General features: G+C 45.2%; 1 protein-coding gene across 1 annotated transcript in view; it reads right to left on the bottom strand.

Moving 5' to 3' along the window:
• The window catches only part of IFNLR1 (interferon lambda receptor 1), a 25,025-nt gene extending 8,847 nt beyond the window's left edge, over positions 1-16,178 (bottom strand). Inside the window, exons 1-3 of the mRNA XM_007121106.4 lie at positions 16,076-16,178; positions 12,272-12,395; positions 2,163-2,347 (exon numbers count right to left, since the gene is read on the bottom strand). Coding sequence (XP_007121168.2) covers positions 2,163-2,347; positions 12,272-12,395; positions 16,076-16,133 — 367 coding nt within the window. The 5' untranslated portion in view covers positions 16,134-16,178. The remainder of the gene's footprint in view (positions 1-2,162; positions 2,348-12,271; positions 12,396-16,075) is intronic.
• Positions 16,179-26,749: the final 10,571 nt, after the last annotated feature.

Raw genomic sequence — 26,749 nt, 5'->3', positions numbered from 1 at the left:
TGGCCTCTCCTGTTGCGGAGCACAGGCTCCGGACGCGCAGGCTCAGCGGCCATGGCTCACGGGCCCAGCCGCTCCGCGGCATGTGGGATCCTCCCGGACCGGGGCACGAACCCGTGTCCCCTGCATCGGCAGGCGGACTCTCAACCACTGCGCCACCAGGGAAGCCCCGAGGTCATCTAGGTTTGACTGATGGTTTGAAGATGGTGGGGGTAGTGACTTGGAATAAAGTGACAAGAGAAAATTAACACACCATTGTTCAAGGTCCAGCTGAAATGCCACTTTTTCCATGTAGCCCTCCCTGAGTACCAGCCAGCAGGAGCTCTGGCCACACTGGTCATCCCTGTCCTGTGTTTGTGCTCAGGGAAAATGTGTGGCTTCCACAAGGTGCCACTACTTATGTGTTCAGGAAATATCCACTGGACACTGATATGTATTAAGCCCTGGGCAGGGAGCTGAGGGGAGTGGGGAGATGAGGCCTCCATAAATCTTGACCTCAAGGAGTTGGAGGAAATTAGGTGGAAATGAAATACGTAAACTACCAAGACGCAAGAGAGAAAGTGACCAGGGTCACAGCTGAGGGCAGAAAAAGGAAGGAAGGGTCACTGAAGCTTGAGGTGTGCTGCAGGAGAGTCAGAAGAACTTCAGGGAGGAGGAGGCAAAACAAAAGTGACCTCCTTTCTGCTTCTTTCCCTCTATTGTTCTAATTGTTATTCCTATTCATCCAGCCTCTGCAGTGGCCCATCCATCATTCTTCTAGCCAGACAGCCTTTCTGTCTGCCTTCCCATCTTTCTTTTCCTTTCTATCCATCTACCCGTCCTTCCCAACTATGCTTCTTTTCCTTCCCAGCCACGCATCCTTCTCAACCATCCTTCCTTCTTCCTAAGCATCCTGTCTTCCTTTCTTTCCAACTGACATTTCTTCCTTCCTATCCATCCTGTCTTCCTGTTCATTTATACTTTCTTCCTTCCTTGTATCTAGCCAATCAGGCTACTTTTCTACTCCTCCATCCTTCTTATCCATCCATTCTTTTCTTTCCAGACATCTTTCCTTCCTGTTTTTCCTTTCTCCTTTGCCTCTCCTTCCCTTTTACCCTTCCTTCCCTTCCCAGGCAGTCAGCCTTCCTTTTGTACTCTCTACCCACTGATCCATCTGTCTGCCTTTCGTTCTTATCCTCCACTTCTCCATCCATACTGGCTCCTTCATGGTAAGCATTTACCCATCCATCTAGCCTCCTCCTTCCCACTCATCCGTCACTTCTTCCCCATCCTCTCCACACTTCTTTTCTTCTTACCCATCCATCCTTTTCCTCCTTTCGTCCATCCAACCAGCCAGCTTCCTCCCATCCATATCATCTCTTCTTCCTTCTCTGCCATTTTTTCCTGCCATCCTTCATTAAATCCCTTCCTCATCCCCCTTCAAGCCCTATTTTGTCCTCAAACATTTTGAGAAGCCTGGGTAAGTTACAGGTCTCAGCTCCATGAGGCTATTGTCTGAGTATTTATCCTCCCCTCCTTACTCTTGACCTGATCGAGCACCTTGTCCAAGATCAGAAAGAGCCATTTCACATCCCATGTCCATCACTTACTAGCCGGCAAGTTCCTTAACTTCTGTGAGTCTTGCTTTATTTACTTTAAAAAAATGGGGTGATGAAAATGAACCCCACAGGTCTGTTATGAGGATTAGAAATAAAATACATTGGGGGGAAAAAAGCACTCTCCTCACTCAATGTTAACACTGGTGATTTATGAAGGCTGTAAGCACGGGGAATGTTTTCCTCTCTATTTTTATCTCCTCCCCCCCCCAAATTTCTACCGTGTACAGAAATTACTATTGCAACCAGAATTTTAAAAAATTGTTTCTTAAAGAGAGAGACTGCACATTAAAAAAGTAGGAATAAATATATAAAGTGCCTGGTGTAGTTCATGACCAAGGTTGTGCTCAAAAGAAGATCATGAACCTCATTAGTGGGAGCTACAAACTGAACTGCTGGGGCTGGTGAACTCCCCTAACTCCCTGCCACGAAGTCAGGCTACTTGGACATGGGCCAGGGCCCATGGCAGGTGGCCCACTGCTTTGGGGAAGTGGGAGACAGATGGCTAGGATAGCAGCGCCTCTGAGCCAAGCTCCTGAGCAGACAGCCTCCCACAGGTCCTTCACTTACCTTCAAAAAAGTAATCCATGAACTTGGACTCCACCCAGGGCGACCTGGCTCTGGGAGAAACTGCTCGCACACGCCCCTTGAACTTGTTGCACAGGTCTTGTTTCTCCAGGCACATCAGAGAACACACTAGCTCTTTGGTGCCTGCACACTTTTTTACTCTCCGCCACTGTTTGGGGGTTACGGAGCTGAGGGAGGAGACAGGAGGGTGTGGGTCATGGATTCAGCCTCTTGGGGGTGAGGAAACTTAGGGAACACGTGATCACTCGTTCCTCCATCCCACCTGAGCATCCATCCACCCATCTGTCCAGCCAGCCAGCCATAGGCTGAGACAGAATGAGAACAGTCCAGTTAAGAGCTCGGGCTCTGGAATGATAGACGAGGGTGGGAACCCCGGCTCTGCCCCTCACTAGCTCTGGGACCTTAACGCAGGTCACTGCCCCTAAGCCTCAGTCTCCTCATCTGTCATGGCTCCCCCACGGGGTCGTCGTGCTAGTAACCATTTTCCACGCATTTGTTCATTCAGGCATTTATGGACCCCCTGCTGTGTACCAGGCCCGGTGCCAGGTGCTATGTGGATGTCAGAGCGGAACACACAGGTCCATGACTATGACCTCCGGAGAACACTGAGGTCCAAAGGAGGGACCTGCTTGCTGGGCATTATTCTTGGGGAATCGGCAATTCATGACAGATAGGTCCTGTCCTAGGGAACTTACACTCTGGAGGGAGGGGATGAGAGACCATCACCACATCAACAAGATAAATCCAGGAGCTGGTAAATGCAGTGATCATAGGGTAGTGTGGGGGTGACTGCTCTCTGAAGGCGGCTCAGGAAAGGCCAGGAAGATAGTGCTGAAGCTGAGGCCAGGATGCCGAGAAGGGAGCCAAGAGAAGGCCTGGGGGACGGAAACGCAAAAGCAAAAGCCTTGCGACTGGGAAGGGACTTGATCTGTCCAGCAAAAAACAAGGCCAGGGTGGCCAAAGCCCAGTGGACAAGGCCGGGAGAGGGTGGACAGACTGGACGTGAGGGTGGAGGCGGGTGGGCAGAGCAGGCAGGTCTTGCCATCTTGGCAAGGGGTTCGGATTTTATTCCAAGTGTCATAGGAAGCTATCAGAAGGTTCTGAAGAGAGGAACTGAGGTCATCTAATTTACGTTTTTAGAATATCACTCTGATAAACCAGCTAGGAGGCTGCAGCAGTGGTCCAAGAGAGAATGGTGGGTGAGATGGCAAGAAAAGGTTGGATGTAGGATGCATTTTGGAGGTAAAGCTGATGAGACTTGCTCATGGATTGGATGTGGAATGTGAGGGAAAGGAGAATTGAGGACTCTTCCTGGGTTTGGAGACTGAGCAACAGGTGACCAGAAAAGGCTGAGCTACAGGTAGGCAAAGAGAACAGATTTGGGGGAAGAATTCCCCTGTTTTGTTTTTTGGTGACGTTATACTAGGTAAACATCAATGAAAAAAGGAACTGGTGTAGGCATATTAATATGAGACAAAATAGAAACTTCAAAGTCCAAAGCGTTAGTAAAGGTGTAAAGAACCACTACACCGTAGTGAATGATTCCACTTACCAGGAAGAGATGAAAATTCTAACTTATATGTGCCTATTAAATAGCTTCAAACTATATTCAGCAAAAATAGATAAAACTACAGGAAGAAAAAGAAAATCCACAATTTCAATGAGAAATTTTTAATATATCTCACTCAGTAATCAATAATTGAATAAAGAAAAATTATTAGTACATATGATAAAAAAATGAACAACATAATTATAAAAGTTCATCTAATGAACATATACAGAGCAAACAAGAAACTGGTGGAGCCACACACGAACCCTAAACAAAATATTATAAAAAATATTAACAAAAATAAAGCAACTCTCAAATTTCAAAGAATAGGTATCTCTCAAACTATTTCCTCTGACTGCAAATAATCCAGTTAAAAATCATTAACAAAAAGAGAACTAAAGGAAGTTTGAATATTTTAAAATGTTTCAAAATGACTCATGGATCAAATATTTGCAAATGATGCAACCAACAAGGGATTAATTTCCAAAATACACAAACAGCTTATACAACTCAATCAAAAAGACAAATGACACAATCAAAAATGGGCAGAAGACCAAAATAGACATTTCTCCAAAGAAGACATACAGATGGTCAACAGGCACATGAAAAGATACTCAACATCTCTAATTATCGAGAGATGCAAATCAAAACTACAACAAGGTATCATCTCACACCAGTCAGAATGGCCATCATCAAAAAGTCTACAAATAATAAATGCTGGAGAGGGTGTGGAGAAAAGGGGACCCTCCTACACTGTTGGTAGGAATGTAAATTGGTGCAGCCACTATGGAGAACAGTATGGTGGTTCCTTAAAAAACTAAAAATAGAGTTCCATATGATCCAGTAATCCCACTCCTGGGCATATATCTGAAAAAGACCAAAACTCTAATTTGAAAAGATACATGCACCCCAGTGTTCAAAGCAGCACTACCGACAATAGCCAAGACATGGAAGCAACCTAAATGTCCATCAACAGATGGATGGATAAAGAAGATGTGGTATGTATGTATGTATGTGTGTGTATATATATATACGGGAATACTACTCAGCCATAAAAAAGAAAGAAATAATGCCATCTACAGCATCATGGATGGACCTAGAGATTATCGTACTAAGTGAATTAAGTGAGACAAAGACAAATATCATATGATATCATTTATATGTGGAATCTTAAAAAAATGATACAAACTTATACACACTACCATATATAAAACAGATAAACAGTAAGGTCCTACTGTATAGCATAGGGAACTATATTCAATATCTTGTAATAACCTATAATGGAAAAGAATCTGAAAAAGAATATATATATGTATAACTGAACCACTGTGCTGTACACTTGAAACTAACACATCATTGTAAATCAACTATACTTCAAACAAAAAGACAGGAGACTCAAAAATCACACTTTGGAAAATAAAATAAAATGACTCATGGATCAAAGAAAGAATTATGATGGAAGTTAGTAAATCTCTAAAACTGAATGATCAAAAATATAATACAGGCTTCCCTGGTGGCACAGTGGTTGAGAATCCGCCTGCCGAAGCAGGGGACCGGGTTCGTGCCCCGGTCCAGGAAGATCCCACGTGCCGCAGAGCAGCTGGGCCCGTGAGCCATGGCCTCCGAGCCTGTACGTCCGGAGCCTGTGCTCCGCAACGGGAGAGGCCACAGCAGTGAGAGGCCTGCGTACCACAAAAAAATATATATATATATATAATACAAAGAAAAATTTATGAGATGTAGTTACGCATATAGCTTTAAATATTTATAACAGAAAATAAGGAAGGATAGAAATTAATAAGCTAAGCAATCAACTGAATGAGTCAGAAAACGCATGCTAAAAACATATCCATGAACAGACTGAAACTGTAAACTACTACTTCAAAATGGATTATAAAAGACATTTTAAAATGATATAAGACATGGAAGAACAACACAAAACAGAATCAGAGAAACTCAGAAAGGAGATAACAGAACACAGGAGTCAGACAAGAGATAAGAAACAACAACAACCACATTTCATAAACGAAGAATAAATTAGAAGAACTGTAAGAGCAAATTAATAAAGCAGATAATGCCTTAAAAGAAACAGAAAGTGAACAGAGAGAAAGTTTCAAAAAATAAAACTGAAACGTAAATGCTAAAGTTTGAAAACTTCTAGAAGAAAGCACAGAAGAGGATCTTCGTGACCTTGAGTCAAGCAAACATTTCTTAGGACACCAAGAGAAAAGATGCCTAATGTGTTAGTCTGCCAGGGCTGCGGTGACAAAATGCCAGGCTTGGGGGCTTAAACCACAGAAATTTCTCTCTCACAGTTCTGGAGGCTGGAAGTCCAAGATCAAGGTGTCTGCAGGTTTGCTCTCTCCTGAGACCTCTCTCAGGAGATGGTTACCTTCTCTCTGTGTCCTCACCTAGCCTTTTCTCTGTGTGTGAGCAGCCCTGCTGTCCCTCTTCTCATAAAGGCATGAGTTCTATTGGATTAGGACCTCACCCTTCCCTAAACAAAATATTATAAAAAATATTAACAAAAATAAAGCAACTCTCAAATTTCAAAGAATAGGTATCTCTCAAACTATTTCCTCTGACTGCAAATAATCCAGTTAAAAATCATTAACAAAAAGAGAACTAAAGGAAGTTTGAATATTTTAAAATGTTTCAAAATGACTCATGGATCAAATATTTGCAAATGATGCAACCAACAAGGGATTAATTTCCAAAATACACAAACAGCTTATACAACTCAATCAAAAAGACAAATGACACAATCAAAAATGGGCAGAAGACCAAAATAGACATTTCTCCAAAGAAGACATACAGATGGTCAACAGGCACATGAAAAGATACTCAACATCTCTAATTATCGAGAGATGCAAATCAAAACTACAACAAGGTATCATCTCACACCAGTCAGAATGGCCATCATCAAAAAGTCTACAAATAATAAATGCTGGAGAGGGTGTGGAGAAAAGGGGACCCTCCTACACTGTTGGTAGGAATGTAAATTGGTGCAGCCACTATGGAGAACAGTATGGTGGTTCCTTAAAAAACTAAAAATAGAGTTCCATATGATCCAGTAATCCCACTCCTGGGCATATATCTGAAAAAGACCAAAACTCTAATTTGAAAAGATACATGCACCCCAGTGTTCAAAGCAGCACTACCGACAATAGCCAAGACATGGAAGCAACCTAAATGTCCATCAACAGATGGATGGATAAAGAAGATGTGGTATGTATGTATGTATGTGTGTGTATATATATATACGGGAATACTACTCAGCCATAAAAAAGAAAGAAATAATGCCATCTACAGCATCATGGATGGACCTAGAGATTATCGTACTAAGTGAATTAAGTGAGACAAAGACAAATATCATATGATATCATTTATATGTGGAATCTTAAAAAAATGATACAAACTTATACACACTACCATATATAAAACAGATAAACAGTAAGGTCCTACTGTATAGCATAGGGAACTATATTCAATATCTTGTAATAACCTATAATGGAAAAGAATCTGAAAAAGAATATATATATGTATAACTGAACCACTGTGCTGTACACTTGAAACTAACACATCATTGTAAATCAACTATACTTCAAACAAAAAGACAGGAGACTCAAAAATCACACTTTGGAAAATAAAATAAAATGACTCATGGATCAAAGAAAGAATTATGATGGAAGTTAGTAAATCTCTAAAACTGAATGATCAAAAATATAATACAGGCTTCCCTGGTGGCGCAGTGGTTGAGAATCCGCCTGCCGAAGCAGGGGACCGGGTTCGTGCCCCGGTCCAGGAAGATCCCACGTGCCGCAGAGCAGCTGGGCCCGTGAGCCATGGCCTCCGAGCCTGTACGTCCGGAGCCTGTGCTCCGCAACGGGAGAGGCCACAGCAGTGAGAGGCCTGCGTACCACAAAAAAATATATATATATATATAATACAAAGAAAAATTTATGAGATGTAGTTACGCATATAGCTTTAAATATTTATAACAGAAAATAAGGAAGGATAGAAATTAATAAGCTAAGCAATCAACTGAATGAGTCAGAAAACGCATGCTAAAAACATATCCATGAACAGACTGAAACTGTAAACTACTACTTCAAAATGGATTATAAAAGACATTTTAAAATGATATAAGACATGGAAGAACAACACAAAACAGAATCAGAGAAACTCAGAAAGGAGATAACAGAACACAGGAGTCAGACAAGAGATAAGAAACAACAACAACCACATTTCATAAACGAAGAATAAATTAGAAGAACTGTAAGAGCAAATTAATAAAGCAGATAATGCCTTAAAAGAAACAGAAAGTGAACAGAGAGAAAGTTTCAAAAAATAAAACTGAAACGTAAATGCTAAAGTTTGAAAACTTCTAGAAGAAAGCACAGAAGAGGATCTTCGTGACCTTGAGTCAAGCAAACATTTCTTAGGACACCAAGAGAAAAGATGCCTAATGTGTTAGTCTGCCAGGGCTGCGGTGACAAAATGCCAGGCTTGGGGGCTTAAACCACAGAAATTTCTCTCTCACAGTTCTGGAGGCTGGAAGTCCAAGATCAAGGTGTCTGCAGGTTTGCTCTCTCCTGAGACCTCTCTCAGGAGATGGTTACCTTCTCTCTGTGTCCTCACCTAGCCTTTTCTCTGTGTGTGAGCAGCCCTGCTGTCCCTCTTCTCATAAAGGCATGAGTTCTATTGGATTAGGACCTCACCCTTAGGACCACATTTAATCTTAATTACCTCTTTAAAGGCCCCATCTCCAAATACAGTCACATGGGTGTTAGGGCTTTAACATATGAGTGACTAAGGGGGGGAACACAATTCAGTCCATAACAGGGAATTATGAATTAAGCTGCTCTGAAAGTTCACGTACAAGTCTTTGTATGGACATATGTTTTCATGTCTCTTGGATAAAGATCTAGGAGTAGAATCTGGGAGACTCGGTAACTGAATGTGTAACTTTACAAGAAACTGTCAAGCTGTTTTCCAAAGTGATTGGACCATTGCAGTTCCCATCAACAACATACAGTCAGTGCCCACAGGGGATTGGTTCTAGGCCCCCCCCGGAGATACAGAAACCTGTGGATGTTAAGGTCCCTTATATAAAATGGTCTCGTATGTGCATATAATGTATGCACATCCTCCCATGTACTTTAAATCATCTCTAGATTACTTATGATACTTAATACAATGTAAATGCTATGTAAATAGTTGTAAATACAATGCAAATGCTATGTAAATAGCTGCTAGTGTGTGGCAAATTCAAGTTTAGCTTTTGGCACTTTAAGGATTTTTTTTTCTTTCTGAATTTTTTTAAAAAATATTTTTGATCCATGGTTGGTTGAATCTGTGGCTGCAAAACCCCAGAATATGGAGGGCCATCTCCATGAGAGTTACTCCACATGTTTGTCTATGCTTAGGTATCATCAGACCTTTTAACTTTAACCATTCTAGTGAGTGTGAAGCAGTATTTCCTTGTAGCTTTAATTTGCACTTCCCTAATGACTAATGATGTTGAACATATTTTCATGTGCTAATTGGCCATTTATATATCTTCTTTTGTGAAGTGACTATTCAAATATTTGGGGGGTGATTTGTCTTCTTATTTTTGAGATGTAGGAGTTCTTTATTTTGGATATAAGTTCTTTGTCAGTGTATGTACTATGAATATATTTTTCTCAGTGGCTGGCTTTTTCATTTTCTTTGGGCTTTTTTTTTTTTTTCTTTTAAAGAACAAAATTTTAAATTTGGTGAAATCCAGTTTATCAGTATTATTGACTAAATTGTGCACACACATCCCCCACCCAATTCGTATGTTGAAGCCCTAACACGCATGTGACTGTATTTGGAGATGGGGCCTTTAAAGAGGTAATTAAGATTAAATGTGGTCCTAAGGGTGAGGCCCTTATCCAATAGGACTAGTGCCTTTATGAGAAGAGGAAGGGACACCAGGGCTGTTCTCACACAGAGAAAAGGCCAGGTGAGGACACAGAAGGTGACCATCTCCTGAGAGAGGCCTCAGGGGAGAGCAAACCTACTGACACCTTGATCTTGGACTTCCAGCCTTCAGAACTGTGAGAGAAAAGCTTCTCTTGTTTGAGCCCCCAGTCTGTGATATTTTGTTATGGCAGCCCTAGTAAATGAACACAGATTTTGGTACCATAAGTGAGGTGCTAATGTAACCAATATCTAAAATTGTGTTAGTAGCTTTGCAGCTGGGTAACAGAGGTTGAAAGAATTTTGAGGTTCATGTGAGAAAAAGCCTAAATTGCCTTGAAAAGACTGTTGGCCAGAATATAGATGTTAAAGGTGATTCTGGGGAGATCCCAGATGGAAAGGAGGAATGTCTTATTGGAAACTGGAAGAAAATTGATCCTTGTTATAAAGCGGCAAAGAACTTGACGGAATTACGTCCTAGTGTTTTATGGAAAATCAGAAGTGGAAAGTGATGAACTTGGATACTTAGCTGAGGAGATTTCTAAGCAAAGTGTTGAAGATGTGACCTGGTTTCTCCTTACTGCTTATAGTAAAATAAGAGAGGAGAGAGAGAGATAGAAGGAATTGTTAAGCAAAAAGGAACGAGAAATTGAAGATTTGGAAAATTCTCAGCCTATGCATATTGTAAAAAATGAGAAAGCGTGTTCCGGAGAGAACACCAAGGTTGTGGCTGGAAAATCATTTGATAAGGAGATCATGGGTGTGACTCACGGATTTAATCAGCCACCTCAGTAGAAGCCAGGAATAGAGATGGGATTATTACATGTATCACCCTAATTCTGTTCACTGAAAAGATCTCAAAGCAATAGTTCAGTAGTGATCAGACAGCTACACACACTGTGTTCTTTAAAACCATTTCTTACCAAATGGAGACATGGCTGATTTCAGGTTTTAGGTCAGGAATTGTGCAAATGAGTCTGGAACATCTTTTCGTAACAGATAGCAATAAAGATATCATGACTTACTAGGGTCAAATTCAAAGGACTCAGGAGCCAACCTGAAGAGACATTCAAGGGCTAAAGATGAGATATTTCAAGCTTCAATGAGTAGAATAAATTGCAATGAATGGAAACTATCACATATATTTAACTACTTGAGTTCGTAATGATAATAAAAAAACAAGTCAATCACCTTTGGGACATGATAGGGAACCAGTTCGTTATCTTGAAAACTGGTAAATTAAAGGAAAACAATTCAAGCATTTATTCTGTCTTGCCTACGTGAATAGTATCACTGAATATCAAACACTACGTGAGAGGAAGCATCTCTTTATAAAATTAATTCCAGCTAATAAATGAAAAAAATACCATTAGAATATCATGGTTTTGGAATCCTCGCAGGTGTTTCAAAAGCGTAAAAGGAAAGGAGAATATCATAAAGGTCCAGAGGTTAGGCTTTCAACTCTTTCATCAATTTGTCCCACCTCCGCTATGCCCAGCTGTGTGGCTTTGAGCAAAATAGACTCTCAGTGCTTTAGTTGCCTCCACTGTAGAGCAAGAGTCACTGAATCCCTCCTCGTAGGCCGGTGTGAGATTAAATACGTTTCACGTACGGACGCAGTGCAGACACAGAGCAAACACACAGGCCATGTTAGGTATTGTTATTTTCTGCCTCCTGATACAGTTCTATACCATCCTTTCTTTTGAAAGCTCTCTCACAGTCTGTCCTTTCCCAAGCCGGGCCCCCATCACTCACATCTGGATGCTACAGATGGAGGGACTGTAATAGAACAGGAAGAGCACAAGCTTTGGGGTCAGACAGACTTGGGTTTTTCTTCTGGTTCCATCACTGGCTTCCTCGGGCAGGTCACAGCACCTCTGAGTTGTTTCCTCACTTCTAAAACAGAGGAAATGCAGGGCCTGCCTGGTGGTACTGGGAGGAAGAAGGGAAATGCTCATGCAAGGCTCCTAGCACTCAGCCTGGCACAGGGTGGATCCTGAGTACGCGGCAGTTCCTTCTCCTTCCTGCTTCCTCCTTCTCACCAATTCTAGATTAATCCTCCTGAGTATCTGCTTTCATTAGCTTACTCTCTTATGAAAGAACTTCAGATGATTTCCATCTATGTGCAAAGATGGCAAATCTGCTTTCATTTGCAAATCCCTCTGCATCAGCAGTGGCTGCCTGGGCTGCCAAGATGAGAAGGCCTCCAAGGCTCCGTGCAGGCTCCGTGGGGAAAAGGGTAATCATCTAGCGATGCCTAACACAGCTCTGCAAGAGATACACCTGCCTCCCTTATCTGCTGGAATGCCAAGCACCTCATCCAGGCCCTCAAGAATTCCCTCACTGGGCCCTCACAGCTCCATCCAAGCCCTGCTCTGACTTTTCTCAAAGACCTGCCCCCACCCCCGGCAGGTCTTTCACCTGGGCGCTGTTCTCCATTAAGCATCATGCCCACCTCCAGAGCTTTATCAAACGCCCTCTCCCAATACCTGCTGCAGGCCGTCACCCGCGGACACAGAGAACCAAGGCCCTCCAGCCCCTGCCCACCTCCTCGGTCTCCCCCTACCACCCCACCAGCCCGGAGGCGCCCCTCCACCTTTGATAGGCCACAAAATAGGTCAAGTTCTGGGGGTTGCCAGGTCCTGGGAGCCACGTCAGGTACACACTGAAGTCCCAGGAGAGCAGCGTCACGTTCTGGGGAGGGGCCAGAAGGTGCCTCCCTGTGGGGGAGAAAGAGGTCATGAAGTCTGGAGCCATTCCGAGCAGCGCGGGCGAGCAGTCGGGTGCTCACCGAGTTTAAGAACCAGGAGTTATCTGGGGGGCTGAAGCATAGGGGATGTGATGTAGGCTGGGAACCTGGGGTGTGGGATTCCAGTCACAGCCATGCCACCGACTGGCTGTACTGCAGCCCCTTCCCCTCCTTAGACCTCAGCGGCCCATCTGTGACATGATGGGAAGCCCATCCTGGCACCTGAGGGTTCTGGCAAAACAGTGCAGCACAGGACCATCTAATAGATTCCTGGACTCCAGGAGGGAACGGCCCTGAGGGTCTCAAGGAGCAGAGGCTCTGTCTTGTTCTCAGCCATGTCCCCAGAGCCTGCCTGCAATGGTCCCTGGCACATAGTAGGTGCACAATAAAAATGTGTTGAGTGAATGAATGAATGCTGTGATGACTTGGATTATTCCTAAGGTCTCCTAACTGGTCTCCCTGCTTCCAACCTTGTGCCCACAATCCATTCTCCATATAGCAGCAAGGGTTAAAGTGAAAGTCACATCACGTCACTCTTCTGCTTTAAACCTCCAATGGCTTCTGTTTCATTCAAGGTAAAATCCAAAGTCTTTACAATCACCCACAAGACCCTACCCTATCCAATCCATGACTCCCCTTGCTGGCTCCTCTCCAGCCATGCTGGCCCTTTCCTGTTCCTAGAGCATGCCGGGCACACTCCCACCTCTAGGCCTTTTCACGAGCTGTTCCCTCCGCCTAGACTGTTCTCCCCCTGGCTGTCCATCTGGCTCACTCCTCTGCTTCCTTCACATCTTTGCTCAGATGTCATTGTCCCAGTGATTCTTTCCCTGACCACCTCTAACTGGCCCCTGCTTCCCTCCTTGGCACCTCCTCCTTCTCACTGCTAACGCTCGTCGTCTGAAATATGCATCTGATTACACAGCTGCCCAGTTTCTGCCCTTCCCTTGTCCTCAGAATAAAGTCTATGCTCCTTATCAGGATACGTGAAGCCCTGCCCAGCTTGGCCTGGCTGGGCCATCTCGTTGACCTCTTCCTGACAGCTCACCTACATACGTCACCAGGCTGCAGCCAATCTTCCTTCTCGCCCTTCTCAAACCACCTCCTCATTCTTCTGTGTGTCTTTGAACCCAGGTGTCTTTGACAGCGTGGTATTCACCACCTAATCTTTTAAAGACTTGATTCAAACATCACTTCCTGACATCTTTCCGAAGTGGTGGTGATGCTGTGGATGATAATAATAGCAGCTAATGTGTATTGTGCCCTAACTATGTGCCAGGCACTATGCAAAGCACGTTACCCGCATTTTCTCCTTCAATCCGCCCCACATCCCTAGGAGGTAGGTACTAGTTATGATCATCACATTACAGATGAGGAAACTGAGGCGCCCTCAGCTAATAAGCTGTAGAAACAGAATTCAAATCCAAGCCTAGCCAAGCCCAAAGTCTGAGTTGTTTTTTTTTTTTAACATCTTTATTGGAGTATAATTGCTTTACAATGGTGTGTTAGTTTCTGCTTTATAACAAAGTGAATCAGCTCTACATATACATATATCCCCATATCTCCTCCCTCTTGCATCTCCCTCCCACCCTCCCTATCCCACCCCTCTAGGTGGTCACAAAGCACCGAGCTGATCCCCCTGTGCTATGCGGCTGCTTCCCACTAGCTATCTATTTTACGTTTGGTAGTGTATATATGTCCATGCTACTCTCTCACTTCGTCCCAGCTTACCCTTCCCCCTCCCTGTGTCCTCAAGTCCATTCTCTACGTCTGCAAAGTCTGAGTTCTTGATCACACTTCCTCCCATAGGTTCTCATGGGGCCTGTTCAGCCTTATTCTTCCAACATCTATGGATCATTATTGGTCAAAGACATCTATGGATCACTGCGTGCCAGAGGTTTCAGAGAGGACTACAGCTCCACTCCTGCCCTTTAGGAGCTCACTGTCCCATGCAGAATGCAGTGCCTTGAACTGTCACATGGGCCATGATGGAAATCCATACAGGTTATAGAACGGCATCAGGGAGGGAGGGCCCTTTCTGCTGACGGCTCTCAGCTCGGCGCCATACCCCTGGCCTTTTAGACCACCCCATCCTGTGTCCCCTAGCTGGAACTGCATTGCCAGGATGCTGATGTGGACAGTGCTTCCAGCTTCTGGACTGCCTAGCAGGTGGCTGGCACGAGGCCAAAATCTGTCTACAGTCGTCTTATTTGAGGACAGGCCTCAGTTCTGAGCTTGGCCACAGTGGAGAAATAGCAGCTAGAGTAGTTACCTCCTAATGAGCCTTCGAAGGGTGCCAGGCATCGGTGTGAAACTTTATACACAAAACCTCATTCAATCCTCAGGACAAACCACCCCGTGGCGTAGGTGTCATTCCCTTCTACGGAAGGCACTAGGCTCGGATACAGATGGTGAATAATTTGACTGAGGCTACACAGCCAGTATGTGTGCGAGCCAGGATTAGAACCTGGATCCTGCTGTGCCTCACCCTAAACCTTCACACCACAGTTTGTGTTGTGTTCACTAAATCTTCCTCGGGTGTAAGGATAGCTAGGTCTAGACAGCAAACCTATTGAGTTTGATGGTGAAAAAGGGGTACAGAGAACTCCCTCCTCTCCTCCCCGCATAGGTACACTGTCCCTCATCAGCTGCAGTAACACTGCTGCGAAGGTTCCAGGGGCTGGGGCATCCCTGAGCTGACCTGGGTCGGTGGACCGCCCTGTGCCAGCTGCCCGTCCCACGGCCAGAGCTGGTCATGCTCACTTCAGCTTGTCTTCTCTGTTCTGTGTGTCTCACCAATGCCTTCCTTCTTGGGTAATTCCCCTTAATTGCTCTGAGCCTCAGTTTCCCCCTCTGAAACGGGAGGAAATAATACCTATCTTCTAGGACAGTTGGGTTGTGACGCTAAACTAGAATAATGTGGTGCCCAAGAAGTTGCTCAAACAAATGCTGGCTTTTAACCTTGGTATTAGATGATGTCCAAGGGCCCTTCTAGCTCTTAAATTATTAGTCTAAGACTAGGGACATATCCTGGGGGCATTTTGGTGTCCTTCTCCCTGGATTGGTTGGGGTTTGGTGGTCGGTTCCTATCCCAAGGTATTTTGTACCCTGTCACCTTATTTACCAGTGAGAGCTCAGAGAAGAAGGTGGCTTGTTAGAATGACAGCACAGCACGGGCTAAGCTGGCACTCCTTCCCCGCAGGCCTGGGTGGAACTTCTGACACCCCGAGTCAGGAGGAAGGGGAGGGCACCCCTGGCGACGGCAGGGCACTTCTGCTTGATTTCCCCTACTAGTCAGGGTCTGTGATATTAATGCAGCGGATAGGGCTTTTAGGAAGCCTTAAAAAGCACTTTATAAACAAATGCAGCTGACTTTTGAACGGCCACTATCTTTTTTCCTGTTCGTCTGAAGCTGAACTGGCATTAGGAAGCTGGATCAGTTCCTTCCCGGAAAGGAATTTCAAAGACCCGGGTCTGTCTAGTCCTCGGAAAAAGAAAACTGGTAGTGGGTGGGCTCTGCTAATTCGCACATGTTGCAGCGCACAGACTGATGCCCAAGGCACTCCCTTCCCGGAGCTCTGGGTCGGAAGGTGGGTGCGGACCGGATGGAGCACCCCGCGGCCCCACGCCCACCCCGCGGCCCCGTGCCCTTACCTGGAGCGGACTGCAGCAGGCACAGGAGCAACGGGGCCCACCGCGGGGCCCCGGTCATGCCGGTCCTCCTGTAGCCCAGGGTGGGACCAGGTCCCTCCTCCAGGCCCACCCAGGGTAGGTGGTGCGACTGGCAGCCAATGGGAGGCCGGGACGCGGGCCCGCCCCTCCGGGGCCAGGATTGGGAAGCTCCCGGGTCTTCCCCTTGCGGCCGCCCCGCCCAAACCCTCAGGTAGCTCCCAGGGCCTCTACTTTATTTTGTTCCGCCCGATCCCGGGGGTGGGAGGTGAGGGGGAATCAGTAAATCCTTGTATGGAGGGAGGGGAGAAGAGGAAAACTGTTTATTATTAATAATCACAGTTAGGAATTCCAATACGAGACTTTTAACAGGACAGACGAGTTCAGGGCCAGTTTAAGAACGTAGTCTCAGGCACCATTGGCTGTATCCCAGAGCGTTCTAAGTGCCATGTTCTAAGCCAAACACTTCCCCATATTACCTACTTTAACCCCCGCGAGAGTCTGGTGGGTCTGTCGTGTTACTCTCTACATCCTTCACGCGGGGAGTGACAGCCTCCAGAGCTTCATGGGCTTGCTCCTGGGAAAGCTGGTTCCTCTGGTGCCAAAGCCTGTGGTGTGTTTATTACCAGTCACCTGAACAGTAATCGCTTTCAAATAGTGGAACCAGCCTCACCACAGAATAGTCTACAGCCATTAAAAACGATGTTGCCAAGGCATATGTAGTGACTCAGGGATGTTTATTATACACTCAGCAGCAGAAAAGCAAGTACCGAAATATGGGCCCATTAAAGAAATGTGTGCCTATAGGTATGGATAGTTTTGGAAGGATATACATCAATATGTTAGTGGTTGTTTTCTCTCAGTGATAAGGATATTTTTAAAAGGTTTTCTTCTTTTTGTTCATGTTTAATTTCTAAATTTAAGTAAGTAATCCTAAACTAAATTAGTCATTTTCTAATTAATATGTCTTGCTTTGCCAATAAGAAAAGTCACTGTTCTAAAAATAATCATAGCTCTTCTTTATTAAATATGTTATTTTCTGTTCTTCCACAACTCTCAAAGGAGGTATTGCTTCCTCTTTTCAGATGGGGAAACTGCCATTCTGAGACCCCAGAGAGCTCATGCAGGTGCTGCATTCTGGATTCAGACCCAGGGCCATCTGACTCCATGGCCACACTGCCTCTGGGTAACTGCTTTGTTCATTCTCTGGGTCTCAGTGATGGGCCTGGTGACCATTGGTCAGTTGTGACCCAGCCCATGAAGTAGCACCAATTATGTTGCAGGGAGCATCCTGGGGCTCATCTCTGGTGGGATGCTGGAGCTCAGTTTGGATCCCAGCAGTTTTGGGGAGAGAGACAATGCCTTTTCACAGGACATGGTTGCCCGGTGTTGGGCCCCGGGTACAGACATTCAGAAATTTCAGGATACTTCTGGGATTTGCCTCAAGCTTTCAGCTCAATCAGCACTTCTTAACAGGGGCTCACAGAGGCCATGTTCAGACCTCAAAGGCAAGGAAGATGGAAGAGGTCTCACATGGGAGCACACTTAAGTATCTTTGAATCTCCCTTGAAACTGTGACTTCATCTGACCAACTGCAGTTCTTTCAGACCCGGAATCCCACTGAACTAGGAGCAGTTTGGCAGGGGGCACAGAAGTGTCTTCCTTTGCCTCCTGCTCCACATGCTTGGCTCATCTGAATCTGGCACCTGTTCTTTTTTCTAAATAAATAAATAAATAAATAAATAAATAAATTTGTTGGCTGCGTTGGGTCTTCGTGGCTGCTCACGGGCTTTCTCTAGTTACGGCGAGCGGGAGCTACTCTTCATTGTAGAGGGGTCTACTCTTCATTGCAGTGTGCAGGCTTCTCACTGCGGTGGCTTCTCTTGTTGCGGAATGTGGGATCTAGGCGTGTGGGCTTCAGTAGTTGTGGCAGGTGGGCTCAGTAGTTGTGGTGCACGGGCTTAGTTGCTCCGTGGCATGTGGGACCTTCCCAGACCAGGGATCAAACCCGTGTCGCCTGCATTGGCAGGCAGATTCTTAACCACTGCTCCACGAGGGAAGCCCCCACCTGTTCTTTTTGACAAAATCTGCCACATGCTTGATCTCCCTTGCTCCCTTCCTCCCACCCTATGATTTCAAGTTAGGAAATTGTGTGTCTGCATCAATACCTTGTTGCATCAGTACGAAGGCACATTTTGTGACCACAAAGGTCGGGTAAGTTGCATCTCTCAAAACCTTAAAAGACGTCATCTTGAAAAAATGGAAGAAAGATGAAAGAGAAAATCTCAGCCAGTTACCATGACCTAGCCTCTATGCAGGTCCTCAGGGTGCTGCTTCAGTTTCTTTCCGGTATCTCAAATACTGATAATAAGTCCATTCTGGAATAAAATGCATATATGTCTGTTGAGATCTCTTTATCTCAAACAGTATTCAATAGCATTAATATTTATTTGAGTCCTTGTTACACAGCAGGCACTACAGTTTACATATATTATAGTATTTAGTACACACAACAACCCCATGAGGTGGGTATTAATATCTTTTTTAACAGATGAAACTCTGAGAGGTAACATCACTTGCCCAAGGTCACACAGCTAGTTAGTGACAGGGCTGGGATTTGGACCTCAGTCTGGCTGTCCTCAAAGCCTGTGGGTATAAAACTTCTGCTACTCAGCCTTCTGATGGTTAAGGGCAGACAAAAATAAAATGTCCCAGTCTCGATTACTTCCTGATTTGCAAAGATCATAGCATTAAACTCTCACCAGTGCTGCAGTGCCAGCTTCCTCTTTGGTGGAAGCAGTGGTGCTGGTAAATGTTTAATGCCTGGGTCATGTGGGGCAGGGGAAGGCCCTGCTTGGTAGCATTTGCCAGTTTCTGTGGTATAGATATCTCCACCAAGAGATATCTCAAAATTTCAATTTGAGGCCCTAAACACAAAGTTGGGAAGAAATGCACACAGTGGGCTCTCCTGAGTCTGCAGGAGCCTGCTTCAACACAACACAGAGTGGAAGAACCAGAACTGAGCTCTTCCATGTTTACAGCAAACCACATCCCAAGCCCTAAGTGGCACATGGGGCTCGTATTGAAGTCTCTGGTCCATAGCGTGAGACTCATGATCTCTTACGTGGCAGTCAAAGGTTTTTACAACGGGGCCTCCACCTACCTTTTGAACCTCCCTCCAGTTCTCTGTGCTCCACCCACACAGAGAGTCCTCCTGGAGTCTCTCTCTCTCTCTTTCTCTCTCTCTCTCTGTCTCACTCTCGCTCGCTCTCTGTCTCACTCTCGTTCTTTCTCTCTCTCTCTCTCTCTCTCATCTTTCAAACACTGTGCCCGGGATTCCCTTCCCAGGCTTATCTTCCTCCTAGTCTTCTAGTCTTTTAGCCAACTCCTATTCTTGCTTCCTGTCTCAGCTCATGAGTCACTTTCTCAGGGAAGCTTCCTTAACCCCTGACACTGATTTGTTCCCAATCCCTATATATGTCTCCTTTGGCAGTACTTAATCACCATTTCATAGAAATCATTTTACTGCCTTTAATATCTCTCCTCCTGGATATATCCTCAAGGCCTGGCACATAGTAGGTATTCAATGACGAGTGAGTAACAGACTTTTTTTTTTTTTTTTTTTTTGTGGTATGCGGGCCTCCCTCTGTTGTGGCCTCTCCCGTTGCGGAGCACAGGCTCCGGACGCGCAGGCTCAGCGGGCATGGCTCACGGGCCCAGCCGCTCCGCGGCATGTGGGATCCTCCCAGACCGGGGCGCGAACCCGCGTCCCCTGCATCGGCAGGCGGACGCGCAACCACTGCGCCACCAGGGAAGCCCTCCGGTAACAGACTTTTAATGTCTGGCGCTTAGTCAACACATTTCCAGATGCCCAAGACAACTCAGCCCCACTCTTGGCTCTTAGCTGGCACATGGTAATCACTCTGTAAATATTTACTAAGCTGAACTTGGCATATGACTGATAACGGAAAGACCTCAGTATCTCTTCTGAAAGTATGACTTCACAGTCATACCTCCCTCCATAGATGGGATTTTACAATCACACCTCTTCCATTGACCCCGAGAATAATGTGTATAAAACCACACTACTGTATGATGAGTTACAGCTTCCCTCTTTCCTTCCTGGGCCAGCAAAAGGTCCAGGAATGTTGGATCAGTGGACATTGGAAAAAGTAGGTGAGGAGGAAAAAGCTAAGAGCCAGCTGGGGCTTAGGTGTTTGGAGAAGAAAGAAGCAAGTTTAGGAGACAGCTACCATGACTATGAGATGAAGAGAGAAATGGAGAAAATGGACTTTAAAACTTTTTGTTCTGTGTTAGGACTGGAATATGTTTTGGCATTTTTTTCAAGAGACTAAAGATTTTAAATGGGTTGAAACTACTGTTTTGATTGCTGTTTTCCTTGCTCTTGTTTTAATGCAATGCTGTCGGGGGTTGGGGGGAGGCAGGCCTCAAAAGAAGAACAGGAAAGCCCATTTCTATATGGTAGTATTACTGAAGACTTTATGAGTGGTAGGGACAAAAATCCCAAAATGGCTTAAGCCAAAAAGGAGTTCTGCAGGCTCACCACATTGAGAAATTCAAGAATGGTTGTGGCTTTGGGATGGCTCTGGCAGAAAAAGATTCTGATTGGCTTGCCTTGGGTCACATGCCATTCCCTGAACCAATCAATGTGGTCAGGGAGGATGGAATAGTCGAACTGGCTAGTCTCGGTATTGTGCCCTGGGGTGCCAGGGATGAATGGAACACCCTGATTGACAGCCCCTCCAACCATGTGGAGTGGAAGATGGGCAACTCCGCAAAGAATGGATGCAGAGGAGACAAACAGCACATAGCCACTACAGAGGGTTACATAGGAGGAGACCTCAGAGATCATCCACACCAACTTCCTACCCTGGAAAGATAGGCATCCAGATGCTGCTTGGAATCCTCCAGTGATGAACCCTCACTACCTCTTGGGGGCTGTCAATTCTGTTTCTGAACAGTTCCAGTTTGGAAATTCTCCCTTAAATTGATCTAGCTCCTTGTAATTTTTGCCAGTCATCTGACTCTTCCTTTTGAGGCCTCCCAAAATAAAACAAAGCCCTCCTTTCCATGTCAACATTTCAAATGTTAAGGTCTCTGGAACATTCTTATTGGATGGTGCAGGGGTGACAGCCAGTTTTCTTGGGGTAAAAGCACCAGCCTGGAAATCTGGAGGCCTGAGCTCCAGTCCTCATTCTACCTTTAATGCAGACTAGTGGCCACCCTGGGAGCAGGTGTATGCTGTTCCCATTTTACAGATGATTATACCCAAGATTCATATTTGAAATCCTAACCCCCAAAGTGGTGGAATTTTGAGATGGTGCCTTTGGGAGGTAATAAGGTCATGAAGGTGGAGCCCTCATGAACGGGATTAGTACCCTAAGAAGAAGAGACACAGGAGAGATCATTTTTCTCTCGGCCATATGGGGATATGAGGAGAAGACTTCTGCCATCTGCAAACCATGAAAAGCGCTCTCAGCAGGAATAGAACTGGCTGACACTTGATCTTGGATTTCCCAGCCTCCAGAACTGTGAGAAATAAATATTGTTTAAGCCATCCAATCTATGGTATTTTGTTATAGCAGCCTGAAGTGACTAAGACAGATACTGAAGTAAAGGGAGGCTAAAGGGCATGCCCAAGGTCACACAATTGGAAATGGGGAAGCTGGAATTTGCAGCCAGGACCACATGATTCCAAAGCTTCCAGTCTTTATCACCCTATGGCCTTAAGCAAGTTACTTCCTTTCTCTGGGCCTCAGTTTTCTCATCTGTAATTTGGGAACTTTAGTGTGCATTCGAATCACCTGGAGGGTTTGTTAAACCACAGATTGCTGGGTCTCATCCCTAGAGTCCCTGACTCAGTGTTTCTGGGGTGGGGCCTGAGGATTTGCATTTTAACAAGTTCCCAGGTGCTGCCAGTCTGAGTTCCACACTTTGAGAACCACCATAGTAATTGATTCCAGCTCTAACATACATGTTGCAAGGTGGGAGAATTTTTACCTTTCCCCTTAGCTTGGCTTAGTCCTTTATTAAATGGTGTGTGTGTGTGTGTGTGTGTGTGTGTGTGTGTGTGTGTGTGTGTGTGTGTGTATGAGAGAGAGAGAGAGAGAGAGAGAGAGAGAGCACAGGCAGCAGGAACTTTGCTCCACAGTAAAGTTAATTGAAGGGAAATTCAAGAAGTAGGTAAAAAAATGGGGATAATGGGGAGTAGATGCCCAGTCAGATTTGAAGGGAATCAAAAGGAACAGGCTCAGAATCCTATAGGTTTTCTAATTATAATAATTCCACTTATTGAGCACCTACTATGTGCTACCGCTTTCATTACTTTATCTCAGCTAACTCTTACAGCCAGTCTATAAGGTAAGTATCAATACTGATGCTTTGCCAATGGGAAACTGAGGGTCAGAAAGGTTAAGAAACTGAGCTAATGGGAATATAATAAGGTACAGCTGCTGTAGAACACATTCTGGTGGTTCCTCAAAAGGTTACATATACAGTTATGATATGACTCAGCAATTCCACTCTTAGGTACATACCCAAGAGAACTGAAAACATGTCCACTCAAAAATTGTACATGAATGTTCAGAACAGCATTATTCATAGTAGCCCAAAACTGGAAGCAGCCCAACTTTCCATCAGCTGATGAAAGGATGAACAAAATGTGGTATATTCATACAACGGAATACTATCCAGTAATAAAATGAATTATGTATTGATACATACTACAACATGGGTGAACTTTGAAAACATTATGCTAAGTGAAAGAAGCCAGACACAAAAGGCCACATGTTGTATTCCACATGTATATCCCATTTAAAAAAAAATGTGGACCATTTTTAAAGTCTTTATTGAATTTGTTACAATATTGCTTCCGTTTTATGTTTTTTTGGTTTTTTGGCCACAAGGCATGTGGGATCTTAGCTCCCCAACCAGGGCTTGAACCCACACCCCCTGCATTGGAAGGCTAAGTCTTTAACCACTGGACCTCCAGGGAAGTCCCTGTGTATCCCATTTATATGAAATGTCCAGAATAGGCAAATCTATAGAGACATTAAGTATATTAGTGGTTGCCAGGGGCTGGGGGAAGGCAGGAGAATGGGGGAGTGGCTGCTAGTGGCTATGGGTGGTTTTTTTTCAGGTGATTAAAATGTTCTGGAATTGGTGGTAATGGTTGCAATGACTTTCTGAATATATTAAACATTGTACACTTTAAAAGGGTGAATTTTATAGTAGGTGAATTATATCTCAAATAAAGAGGGGGTAAGCGTTCCTAAGGGTACACAGGTAGAGAGAGGTGGAGCTGGCATTTGAACCCAGGAGCTTATGGCAGCCTGGAAAGAGGCCGTGGTTACACATCTTGGCCCAACCCTTAATCTTTGTCAAGGGCCCTCCTCCTTCCCTTCTGGCCTCAACCTCTCCTGCTTCGAGCTGAGGGGCGTTGGAGCATTCTGGCCCTGAGGTGAGAGGACTCCAAGTCTGGCGCTGCCCCATTCGATGGGCCCGGGAGGGGGCGCAGAGGGAGTAGGGGAGGAGGGGCAGGACCGCTTTCATCCGAGAACACCCTGTCCCTTTCCTGTAAGAACAGCCAGGCTCATTCCAAACCTGCCTTTATCGCTCCTTACCGGCCTGGGAAAGCCCCCAGGCACTCAATGGCGGTTCCCAGGCGTGCAGGCCGGCGGGCGTGCAGGGACCGAGGCTGCGCGTGCAGAGACCCGGCGGCCCGCCCCTCCTTCTGGGAAAGTGGAGGCGGCCAGGCGGGCACCTGAGGCCCCAGATGCGCGCATCTCTGCGCCGGAGCCTCGGCTCCCACCCGCTTCTTCCATCCGCCCCCTTGCCGACCTACTGTGTGCTATATCCTCCTGGGGTCTCCTTCCTCCCTTTTATTCTTTCTTTCTCTCGTGTCTGTTTATTTTTGATAATGAATTTTTAATTACACACGCAATCGATGATACGTTTTCCTTTAAACACATAATCCTCTGTCCTTTCTCCTCTGCTCCCCCGGCCCATACACACCCAAGGTAACTGCTATGATCAGTTTGGGGGTGATTTTTCATGAATCCATAGAAAATATATGTGTGTCTTTGTGCGTGGTTTTTATATACATTGTTATCTATAAATTGTCCTACTCTATCATTTTGAAACTTGCTTCTGCCATTTTTCACTCAACAAAACTTCGTAGAGAACCTTCCACATTGGTACATAGAAACCATTTTTTTTTCTTCATTGCTCAAAGTATTTCACAATCTGGATGTGCCATATTTTATTTAACTGATCTCCAATTGATGGATATTTAGAATGTTTTTACTTTTTCACGATGACAAACCGCCTCCACGATCACCTTTGTACACCATGCACGCTTGGGCAGATGTTCCCTGGGGTAGATAACAGAGATGTAGATCTACTGGGCCACAGGGTGTGTGCATTTCATAACTTAACAGATATTACAAATTGCTCTTCACAGGACTGAACCAATGTATTTCCTATCTGTAGTATACATGAGATTCTCCTCTCCCCAACATCCTTGTCAACCTTTGATCTCGTCAAACTTAAATTTTTTTTGCCAATAGTGTTTTCTTACTGTTGTGCTAATTTGCATTTGTACGGGAGTTTTCTGAAAGTTCCGGGTTGCTGGTGTGGGGAAAGAACCCAGGAATTGGAATTAGGTGGCCTGAATACTAAACCCACTCTGTCAACATCTGCTGTGTGACCTTGAGCATACCAGTCACCTCTCTGATCCAGGGCATATTCGTATACACTATCTCTCTGCAACCTGTATTTCTCTTGCTGCCTAAGAATCTTGGTTATAAGCTTTCTTTTGGGTTCCCTGTTTCTTTGTTTCTGGGACCTAAGGTTTCTTGGTCCCCAAGGAACCCCTTCCTCCCTCTCTGCTCACTGCCAGGACTCTGAAATGCATGGGTAGGTCACGGTGTCCAGAAGTTCCCATTGGAATGCACATATGTGCCCACCAGTGGACACATCTTCAACTTGCCCATTCTTCACTGAATTCTGACCAGCTTGCAACAGGCAACAGGTGCAGGACACCAGATAGAAAGGGCTTTATTATTATTTTCTTCTTTTGTAAGACTTTACTGTAGAAAAGTAAAATGTGCTAGGTGTAGAAAATTATAAAGAAAATTTTAAAAACACAATCCCATTCCCTAGAGACTCACTGCTGCCATTTGTGTGTCTATCATTGATTTATGTGTACGTAGATAGGTATTTTTATACACATTTTGGTACTAATTTTTCACTTAGCATTATATGATGAGCATGTCATTTAAAACCTGTTTTTAAATCTTAATTTTTTTTTTTTTTTTTTTTTTTACGACTGCTTTCAGAAAATTTGTACCAGTTTGGGCTCCCATGAGAAAGTGTGGATGGGTAAGATTTGAAAGGAGCAGCATGGCCCTCACCCGCTTGGACACACACTCTGGTCTCTAAGGAAGAGAAGACTATCTGGGATGGAGCTCCTCTGAGAGGGCAGTCAGAAGAGCCCCAGGTACGACCTCCACCCTTCAAGTGCACTGGATCCCCCAAAAGCTTTCTTAGAAAATCAACTGCATTTCACAAGCGTGAGCACCAGGGGGAACCACACACCAAAAGAAAGTGACCCTGACTGTGAGAAGTGTTGGACCGAGAGATTTCTGGAAGCACTCCAAGGTAGAGAGAAGGCCATCTCGCCCAACTTCCTTGACAGTCTCCTTACTGGACCTCCTGCACCCTCTGGGGAGGGTTACCCTCAGATGTGCCCATAGGAAGCTCTGGGAGTTGGAGCGGCACGTCTGGGAGCGCCAAGGCAGTGTACAGGACGGTGGTAGGAGCCCTGGTCTGCAGCTTCCCCATTGTGTGTCTTTGGGTCAATTACGTCACTGTTCTCAGTTTTTCTCATCTGTCGAGTGGGGGTGACAATTCCCTGTCCTTTTTTACTGTGTGTGTGTGTGTGTGTGTGTGTGTAACTTATGTAAAAGTACTTTGAAAACCAGGAAGGCCTACGGATTTCATCTGCAGTGTAGACTAGAGTGTAGAGGGTAAGGGTGTGTGTAGCAAGACTGGTTAGGTGGCTGCTATGCCAGTCCAGGGAAGATGATGGTGCTGGGAGCTGTGGAGGTGATGAGCAGTAGTTGGATTCTGGATATATTTCAAAGGTAGAACCAATGGGATTTGTTGAAAGATTGGTTATGGGATGTGAAAAGGAGAGGGTCAAGGGTGATACCAGAGCTTCTGGCTTGAGCAAACAGAGACCAGTGATGCCTGGTACTTAGATGGGGAAGATGGTGGGAGGATGGCTTGGAGGTGTACATCAAGTGCTCATATTTGGACATGATAAATTTGAGATGCCTTTTAGGTCACTGAGTAAATGAGTGAAGCTGGAGGTCAGAAGATGGAGCCCTGGGACTTCCCTGGTGGTCCAGTGGTTAAGAATCCGCTTTCCAATGCAGGGGATACAGGTTAGATCCCTGATTGGGGAACTAAGATCCCACATGCTGCAGGGCAGCTAAGCCCGCGTGCCGCAACTACTGAGCACGTGGGCCACAATTACTGAGCACGCAGGCCACAACTAGAGAGCCCAAGTGCTGCAACTACAGAGCCCATGCACTCTGGAGCCCGTGTGCCACAACTAGGGAGCCCATGCACTGC

Source organism: Physeter macrocephalus, chromosome 3, assembly GCF_002837175.3.
Source record: "Physeter macrocephalus isolate SW-GA chromosome 3, ASM283717v5, whole genome shotgun sequence".
In the NCBI taxonomy this organism is placed as follows: Eukaryota; Metazoa; Chordata; class Mammalia; order Artiodactyla; family Physeteridae; genus Physeter; species Physeter macrocephalus.
This window is presented reverse-complemented; position numbering and strand designations above follow the sequence as displayed.